Source organism: Tursiops truncatus, chromosome 20 (assembly GCF_011762595.2).
Source record: "Tursiops truncatus isolate mTurTru1 chromosome 20, mTurTru1.mat.Y, whole genome shotgun sequence".
In the NCBI taxonomy this organism is placed as follows: Eukaryota; Metazoa; Chordata; class Mammalia; order Artiodactyla; family Delphinidae; genus Tursiops; species Tursiops truncatus.
In genome coordinates, this window is record NC_047053.1 from 7805359 (window position 1) to 7814884 (window position 9526).

General features: G+C 56.6%; 2 protein-coding genes across 13 annotated transcripts in view; both read left to right on the forward strand.

Moving 5' to 3' along the window:
* The window catches only part of PIK3R6 (phosphoinositide-3-kinase regulatory subunit 6), a 51833-nt gene extending 42797 nt beyond the window's left edge, over nt 1–9036 (forward strand). For 11 of the 12 annotated variants that reach the window (XM_073798026.1, XM_073798025.1, XM_073798024.1 and 8 more), the window contains 2 exons: nt 3053–3165; nt 3731–4401. In XM_073798026.1, the coding sequence (XP_073654127.1) occupies nt 3053–3165; nt 3731–3884 (267 nt within the window). In that variant the 3' untranslated portion in view covers nt 3885–4401. Of the gene's footprint in view, nt 1–3052; nt 3166–3730; nt 4402–8893 lie in introns of those variants that run through there. The other variant, XM_073798027.1, reaches the window with a different exon arrangement.
* Nucleotides 6295–8788, forward strand: MFSD6L (major facilitator superfamily domain containing 6 like). The gene has a single exon (XM_019944257.3). It carries the CDS (start codon nt 6781–6783, stop codon nt 8566–8568), a length of 1788 nt encoding a protein of 595 aa, XP_019799816.1. The 5' UTR covers nt 6295–6780; the 3' UTR covers nt 8569–8788.
* Nucleotides 9037–9526: the final 490 nt, after the last annotated feature.

Below are 9526 nucleotides of genomic sequence, written 5' to 3' on the forward strand. Positions count from 1 at the left end.
CGGGACAGTAATGGTACCTACCTGTCCGGTTGTTATGAGGATTAAATGATGGTGACGTGTCAAGCTTCTAGAAGAGTGCTTGGCCAAGTCACAGCTATATATGTATTAGTGGCTGTTTTTATTTCATCCCCTCCTCCCCTGTGTCTTGTCTCTCATTCAGCGGGACCATCATTAACCAGTCACCTGTCCCGGCAACTTTGGAGTCAGCTCAGATGCCTCCCCTTTCTCACCTCCCCGTGTCCACTGGTTTTCTCTCTCAAACACTCTCACACCTCTCTCTTCCTCTCCATCCTCCTTCTTGTGGTCCAGTGAGGTTGACCATCTGTCCCAGTTTGCCAGGGACTAAGGGGTTTCCTGGGACGAATTGGTCACCCTTGGGCCAGACCTTCATCCACCCCCTTCTCCTGGACAAACTCTACAGCCTCCCAGCCGGTCTCCCCGATGTCAGTCCAGTACTCCTGCAATCCACCCTCCCTACCTCTGCCTGCATGATCTTTCTAAAACAGAACTCGGACACATGACTCTGCGCTTAAAATCCCTCGACCATTTCCTACTCTCCAGGGCAGAAGGGCTGAGAAACTTCAATGTTGCATAGCTTGGTTCTGCTTTCTCTCCATCTGCAACCCTGGCCACCCCTGCGTGCACTTTACACGGGGGTATCTGTGATACCGAACCAAACCTGGGTCCTCTCGCCTGCACTCAGCAAAGCCAATACACTGACACCGGGTCGTGGCGAAGGAAAGTGCAGTGTTTATTGCAGGGTGCCAAGCAAGGAGTCCAGGGCAGCTGCTGCTCAAAACCACCAAAGTCCCCGATGGGTTTCAGCAAAGCGCTTTTAAAGGCCAGGTGAGGGAAGGGTGTCCCCGTGCATGTGATCAGCTGGTGCACAGCTCTCTGATTGGCTGATGGCGAGGTAACAGGGTGGTGTCACAGCGGTTAACGTTATCAATCCTTAGGCGCCAGTAGGTCTGGGGGCTACGTGCTCATGGTCATCAAGTAGTTAATTTCTTCCATTTGCTGGTGGTTTTAGCATCTGTAAAACAGCTCAGGAAATGTGCATCAGATACTGTTATCTAGGTACTTGGAGAGGAGCTACAGCAGAGGATATGGGGGAGGGGTCTGTCCGGGGGAGCTCCCATAGTATCCTGCTCGGTTCCATTTGGAAGCGTACTGGCAGACCTTCCTCTGTGCCTTTGTTCACGCGCCTTGCTTGGCCTGAAACCCCGTGCCTCCCTTTCTCTTCCCCATCTTCCTTTCATAACCCCTATTTCTCTTTCAAGATGAAACTCAGGTGTTATCTCCCCCAGGAGGCCCTTCCCTCCACCTCCTCCACCACACTCCCCATTCCCCACTCCCCGGAGAGCTAGGGACCCCACCTCTGTGCTTCCCCAGAGCCCTGGGGACAGAGCCACTGAAGCATTTGCAAAACTTGTCAATGACGTGATCTCGTGGCTCAGGCCCTATCTCCGTCTTTCCAGCGCCCACCGTGGGAATGGCCCACAGCAGGAGCGGGCTAGACGTTCCCTGATCATCTGATCCAGCCTCCACCTATGCAGGATCTCACCTCTAACCATTTTTTCTGGGGCAGCCTGTGCACTGGAGGAGCGCTCTGACGGGCTGAGAGCTTTGTACTGAGCTGAGATCTTCCAACAGGGCAGCTCTGTATTTGAGCTTCAGGTTCCAGGGTGGACCTATTTACCTTTATGTATTTCCCCTTTCAAAGTCAGTTCCTTACCACGGTTTCTATTTTTAATGACCTCTTTCAATAACCTGGTTGTGAGCTTTTTGAAAATCTAAACTTACCACCCCAGCGAGTTCCCTTTTACCTCTGTACTGTCTCGCTACCTACAAGGTAGTTGCAAAGGTGAGAAACAAAAGCACAGAGTGATTAAGAATCATATCCAAGGTCACACGGCTAATAAGTGGCAGAGCCAGGATGAGAACCCCGGTGGTCTGGGTGGAGTCTCCCGGGAGATTCCTGCACACTCTGCCCATAGACTCCTGGCCGCCAAGCCCACCTTCCACCGCACAAAAGCCCAGCAGAAATGCCTGGACATGCTTGACCCCCCGCCCCAGGTTGAGGCTCTGTTTGTCCCTCTGCTGTTTGACAGTAGGAAGGTGGATCGGCCCTGCCTACAGGGAGCTTATGAAAAACAGGGAGCTTATGAAAAAGGCCCAGGCCGGGGCTGGACTCCAGACCACTTAGATCAGAATTTCTGATTTTATGCTTTGGAAAGGTGGCTCCAGGGGTGGAGAATACTTGAATGAGTTGGAGGCTAAGGCTCTAGAAACTCCAGTGCTCTGTGGTGGTGAGTCATGCAAAGCTGCCATCCACGTGTGCTATGGGCCAGTGACCGGAAAGGCCCTCAGTGCCCCACCTGGAGCCCAGGATGCTCTACGTTCTCTGGCCAGGGGGAGGGGTCTCTCGGGAGCAGCCCCCTCAGGTCACGGGTTGGAGGGCTGCCTCGGGGCTGTTTTCCGGTGCTCCTGGGTACTTTCTGGAGAAGCTGCGCAGGGCTGTGGGTGTGGAAGGTGGGAACACCATGACCCGGGTTCCCCGTGCAGAGGACGTAACTAGCCCCGTGGTACAAACTGGTACAGGCTTAGTCTGAGTCATGGGGATAGGTGGCTGTTTTCCAGACCCTCTGTCTCTGCCCCAGGGAAATAATTTTGTATGCAATCCAACACTGAGTACAGGGGTCAGGGCTTATAAAAACCCTGAAGTAGCCCCAAATTACATACATAACATGCCTGTCAAAAAGGAGGTGCTCAGGTCACTTCAGCACCTGGCAAGCTCTAGCTGTAGCATCCCAGGTTGTGTTTGAAATTAAGGACGACAGGTGGGAAAAAGAACTGTGGAAATGATGGGAGAGCCAAGGACCAAGGCTGCCTGGAAGCATCTTATGCAGGCTTGACACTACTCAGGGTCACTTGCAAGAAGAGAGGCGGGACCCTTCGGTACTGAACTGAAACACACAGGATTCCAGGGTAGGAGGTGTTGGCCGGGCCATCCGTTACCAAGGTGATGCTCCCCAAGCTGTCTCTGTCGCAGACGGTGACAAACACCTTCCGGTCGGCTAACGTCCAGATCCAAAGCCAGGACCAGAGGCTGCTGACACTGTTGCTGGACAAGGACAGTTGCCGCGCGTACAGGGATGTGGCCAGGTGAGGCTGGGCTCCGTGCCCCTGGGGCAAAGCTTCCCGGCTGCCGGCCCCGCCCCCGCTCTTGCCTGAGCCCTGAACGCCTTGTTGGGGTGGATCGTGGGCCAGGCAGGTATCCCTGATGGGTGTGGACTCAGGTGATGACTTAAATCCAGGAAGAAGAGCAAATGACGGCTGACCTTGGGCAGTAGCTGAAATTCAGTTCTCCCGAGATTCTCCTACAAATGCTCAGCCTGCAGCCCTCCCGATCCAACCTCCTGTGCTGGCACTGCCCCCAACACAGGCTGCCCTTCTGTGGCAGCTACGACCCAGTTAACACGACACTTACTGGTGTCCCCTAGGGAGGTGTTTTTGGGTCAGGCAGGCGCACAGGGTGACCCGTTCAGGCGTATCCTCCTCTCTGTGCGTTCGCCCCAGGCTCAGGGTACCCTTTCTCCTTCTGACTCTTCCTCTTCCCTCTGCGGAGCCCCCTTGTCTATACCCGACAGTAAAGGGGCTACGGTCAAAAGGCCCAGGCAGATCTGACCCCTGAGATGGGTCTCCCGAGCTGGCCTCTCTCCGCCCACAGGTTCGAGGTTGCTCCCTGCCCAGAGCCGTGTTCTGGGGCCCAGAAATCCAAGGTGCTGGGACTCAGCTCACACCAGGAGGAGATAGAAAGGACCAAAGCCAAGGCCAAGCCCCTTCGAATGCCCATCAACACGTTCTCTGGCATCGTCCAGTGAGCCCAAAGGGGCTGCAGAATCGCTGAGTCTGAGAGCAGAGGGCCCGAGAGGAAGGATTACACTACCCCACCTGCCCCAAACACTCACAGCAACGACTAGAACAAGGCTCCCTGGGGCGGCCTCCAGCCACATCTGAAAGCCAGCAAGTCCCAGGAGCACAGGGAGCTGGCCGTGGCGGGTGCAGTGGGGCAGAGCCCACACGAAGGGCCGAGGAGGCCCTGGCCAAGCTGTGCGCACGAAGCCCAGCTCCTTGCACCTGTGTCCACTCCTTCGTTGATTTCCAATCCCTGCCTCTCCCACTCAAGCTCCCCACCCGGCCCTTAAAACCAAGGTGAGAGCTGCTGTCCCGTGGCCTGGGGCCCCGTGGCCTGGGGCAAACAGGACGTGGGCAGCGGCAGCCCCTCCCACCCAGTCTGTTCCCTTCCCTCTAGCGGGCCACTGCCCACCTCGCCCACTCCCAGGCGGGCGTCCCTCCCGGTTGAGAGGAAATGTCAGATTCAATAAATGCACACTAAAGTCTTTCTGCTCTCATCTATATCGAGCAATACTTGTGTTTTAGTAGAGAGCAGAGGCACTACGTAGTCTAACCTAATGACTCTGCGTAGGCCCAGGTAAGAGCTTGGTGAAACATTCACTGGTGTGTTCTGTCCGCCTGCCCGGCCCCCTCCTCGTTCGCGTTCACTGAGGGCCTCCTGATCAGAGATGTCCCCAGAACCGAGGTGGGAATGCAGGCTCATTTCAGAGGAGCCAGAGATTAAAGACATCAAAATTCTTGGCTTTTGAGTCCAGATGTTAAGTCCATACCCATCCCCTGGGCAATCCCAGGGGATGGTGGCAGTGGGATGGAAGAGTCCCTTCCAAGTTCGGGACCCAAGAGTGGAGAGGTAAGCACTTCACTTTTGGCCTTATTGCCCTGGGAGTGGGGGCAGGTCTCAGAGCACGTTCTCAGAGCCTAGGGGCATGGTGTAAGAGGGGCTGCCTGGGGGCCTAGGCAGATGGGCCCAAGAGCAAGCTTAAAGAGAGTCCCCGCGCCTCTGTGGGCACGGGAAGCAGGTACGGTTTTCCCCAGGTAGTTGAAAGCAAACAAGCCCAAGGTAATAGGTGCAGCCGTGAGTGGCTACAGGGACCACAGAACCTAAAGCCTGGATGTGGACCGCAGGCACCTTGATGGACACTACGTGGCGAAATCCCTGCCCCTCAGTGGCGATCCACCCTGGACAGGTGAAGACCGAGCAGTTGATGGATGTGCGGTCCTCCACCGAAGCTGCCCCTGCGGAGCCCGGGGAGGACAGGGACTAGGGACAGCCCTGAATGTAACGGAGATGGTTTTAAACAGGAAGTGACTGATATCACTGAATTTGAGTGAGTTTATCTGAACATGGCTAGACTTTCTTTTTCTGTCATTGGGGTTATGTAAATTGATTCATATCAATTTGGGCAACAAGTACTAGGTTCGTGAAATAAACAGCTGCAGGGTTTACCAGCTGTTAGAGTTAGGTGAGGGCTCTGGGCCTTCTCCCCCAACAATCTCTCCACCAGCTTACAAAGAAAGTACGTCATAGACCAAATTCTGCTGCCCACTCAGATATGCATCCCCACCCCCAGTCAAATTAGGTGCTCCGAACAAACCTTGCTTGAAACCTTCACGCAAGGACACTGGGTGGCTGGACACTGTAAAGTGTCCATCTCAAAGTAAAGTCTTCCCTTCCAAAGGGTCTGGACTGCTGGAATCTCCGGATTCTTAATCCTGTTCACCAAGGGAGGAGATGCCTCCAAAAATTATAAACAATCCATGTGACTTGGACACCACGAATTTCACCAGCGAAATTTTGCCAATATCTCTCGGGATGATTAACGAATCCACTTCCGTTGATCTGAGATCATTAACGTGCTTATATTCACTGCCTCTGGAGTGTGACTTGGATGAAGTGTTAGCTAACCACCTCTGGCGTGTGTATTCCCCACATGGACAACTAAGCGCTCTCAGGTGTCGATTAAAGCGATCCAGTACGTGCATAACGTTGGCCGGGGGTGGGGCTGAGGGTGGGTGCCGCACGGGGCTGCCTGGAGGAGCTGCCGTCTCAAGACCACCCTCAGCTGTCAGTCCCTCTCGGGGGATTGTCTCCACTGAAGAAAACCGTGTCACCTAAGGTCGTGCCTCTTCCAGAGGCAGCTCACATCCAATCAAACAGTTCTAGGCCCTGGGGACAAAAATAGCGCTTGATTCCAATGGAGACAGACAATCAACAAGATAGACCCGTGAAACAGAAACCGGTAGTGTGTCTGACAGCGATGCGTACCACGGAGGAAAACAAGCAGGGAAGGGGAGAGTGTGAGTCTGGGGAGGGGGCGGGGTTTGTCAGCGAGGGTAGACAGGGACGGTCCCTGAGGGAAACAGGGTCGTCCTTGATGGGGGGCCCATGAGCAAAGACCTAAAGAACACGGGGCAGGGGGGCATATCATGAGTTCCACTCTCGCGCCTCCCCAGCCAAGTTTTACTTGCCTGAAGCAGTTCAGGGATCTAACTCAGCACCGTGGGCTACGCGGGGGCCCTGGGGGTGGCCTCGAGCGCACCCAGCAGGCCTCAGCCCGCGACCCTCCTGCACCTGCGCACGTCTGGCTGGTGCGGCGGCGAAGGCCGTGGGGCGTGGCAGGTGCGGCCCGCAGGTGCGCCGGCACCGCCCCTTAGGGGCGGTGCCCTCCGGGCGGGGCCACTTCCGGGTCGGTGGCCGGACGTGGGGCGGTGGGCGGCCGTTGACCCGGTGACCGCGGCGCCGCCGGAGGCTGGAGCTGCCGTGCGGCTCGCTCCCGCCTCCATTCAAGGGACATGGCGCCGCGCCCGCCCCGCGCCCCGCCGCGCCCTCCGTCCGCCCGGGTCTGACGGAGCCGGGCAGCCATGAGCGCCAACCCCCAGTGGGACACCAGCAGGGCGCTGGGGGTGGCCAGGTTCTTCCATCTGGTGTGCGGGGTCCGGGATGCCTGCGTGACCCCGTTCCTGACCCTCTACCTGCGGCAGCTGGGCTTGGCCGCGCCCTGGGTGGGCATCCTCATGGGAACCAAGCACCTGATCGCAGCCTTCTGGGCTCCCTTCTGTGCCTTCCTGGCCAAAAGCTACCAGAAGCGGAGGGTGCTTCTGATAGGCTCGCTGCTCGGCTCGGTGGGAGCCAGCCTGTTGATGGTCCTGGTGCCGCCCTTGGACAGAGACCCAGGGTACCGCTCGTGTAACGGAAGCCACAGTGTGACCGCCACGGTCCCACCACCGGCGGTCGCACTCACCGTGAACGTCACCTCCGCCCCCGAGCCAGCTCCGAACTACCCAGCGCCCAGCCTCCCAGCCGAGAGGAGTACTGGGGTCGGCCCAGGCGATGGCTTCAGAGAAGGGCCTGGGGAAAGTGGCCAAGAACCTTTCAGTCGTCTGCCCAGCTCCTTTGTGGGCTCCATCCAAGGAACCAGGACCACATCCCGAGTTCTCCTCCATCCTATTACTTCAAGAGTGAAAGATACTCCCCAGGAAGGTGCTTTTAGGGTGGTCAGTCCTGCCCGTCCTTTGCTTGCTGGGGGTACGGCGTTGGCAAGTCCGGCCAACCAGTCGGCAGCCAGGGGGATGGCGGGGGCCCTCGACCTCTCCTCGGAAGGGTTGCGGTGGACTTTCATCCTCTCCCTGGGCTCCATGGTGGTCTGGGAGCTGCTGACATCCCCTGTGGAGCAGGTGGCCGATGACAGCCTTTATGAATACCTGGATTTTGTGGACGCCACTGACGGCTACAGAAGCCTGTGGATCTGGAGGCTGCTGGGCATGTCGGCAGGCGTGTGCGGCATCTCAGCCTTGGTGGGGCAGCTGGACTGCTTCCTGATGACAAATGGCCACCGGGGTGTAGTGCACTTCTACGGCTACTCACTGGTCAGCACCCTGGCTTTACTGGTGAGCATTGCCTTTCCTGTCCCCGTCTGCAGGCGGTGGGAGCCCAGCTACAAAATGGTCAAAGCCCTGTCTCTCATAGGCGGTGACCCCCGCCTCATCACCCTCGCCCTCACTGTCTTCTTGATAGGAACTGCCACCAGCACCGTGCAGAACTTCCTGTTCTGGCACATGAAAGACCACGAGAGCACCGAACCAGTCATGGGCGTCTCAGTGGCCCTGGGCTTGCTGGGGGAAATTCTACTTCATCCTCTCAAAACTCCGTTGCTTAGGAAGCTGTCCAGGGTGGGCACGGTGGGGCTAGGGCTGGGCTGCCTGGCGGGGCAGCTTCTGTATTTCTCTTTCCTCTGGAGCTGGTGGTCTGTCCTCCCCGCTCAGCTCTTGAGCGCCGTCAGCCACGGGGCTCTGTGGTGGGCAGTCGGGGCCTCCATAGAGTATCTGGCCACTCCCGGAACAGAGAGGCCTCTGAGTGCCGTGTTCCGAGACCACTTTTACGGGGTCGGGGCCAGCCTGGGCAGCTTTGTGGGGGGCTTCGTGGTGATGCACTTCAGCTTAGCTGTGCTCTACCAGTCCTGCTGTGTGGTCCTGTTGCTCTGGCTGGCCTTGTTCCTGTCCATCCAGTCCAGACTGCCCCAGGAGCGGACAATCAACTACTCTAAGCTGCTGGCCGTGGAGGCCAGTGACACGAGTGATTCTGAGCAGGGGACCGAACGGGACTGGCTTGTGAAGGCCATGAGAGACGAGCACTCAGACTGGAGGGGCTGAGAGACAGTCAGGATGCGCTGATCTGGGGAGGAGCCAAAGGGATGGACAGCACTTAGCCTGCTGGGGACAAACCCCACGAGTCCTGCCAGGAGTGCAGGGAGCCTGGGAGACAAAAGCATGTCTGTGCCAAAGCCCCACGGGAGCATCTCATCGCATGATTTTCTTTACTTTTGTAGTAAAAGGAGATTTAACTTTTGGCTGTTCAGTCTTTTTAAAATAATGGAGCAAGAATACATTTGCTAAAAAACAAAAAATTTCCCTTTGTGGTCACTCTTTTTTGGCGTATGCGGTTTGCAAGAGCTTTGCGTGGTGCTGTTGATTTCAGCCACGACTGAACTGCTCAGGTGAAACCGACGGGGCTGGGAAGGCGATGGAACTGCAGGACTCAGTCGGCGGAGGGGGCAGCAGGCTTCGATGAGTCATGCACATTCCTGTGGATCTTAAGGCTTGAGCCCGAGCCGATAAAAGCCATGCCGTGGGCAGGTAAGGATGGTCATGAGAACCGAAACTCTTCTCTCTGTCTCTCTCTGTCTCTCTCCACTAATGTACAGTGCCCACAGTCACACCCAGGGACTTAAGTCTCCAATAAGAGAAAATGATGGGAAGTGTAATGTGTGTTTGGGGGGATAGGGGGTGGAGGTGAACAGGTTTTCATTCTTACTCTCAGATGTGTGCGTCACCAAAATGGGGTTCTTAGACTCGTCTTCCATGCTTAGATGAGGGCAAGAGCCGTTTCGCGTCCTCTGGACTCCCATTTTGCAGGCTCCACCTCTCAAGAGCACATGGAGACTTTCTGCGTCTGCTCCGTGAGGGTGCGGCAGCCTCCTTAGGGCTAGGATGCTAGTACCTGTGCCATTGGACCTCCCACAGCAAACCTATGAATAAATCAAAGTTGTTCACTGCATTTTACAAGCAAGAAAACAGAGTCTTAGGAAAGTCACACATTGGGTCACTGTCG

Coding starts and splice junctions, on each gene's coding strand:
- MFSD6L (XM_019944257.3), top strand. CDS start 6,781: ATGAGCGCCAACCCCCAGTGGGACACCAGCAGGGCGCTGGGGGTGGCC.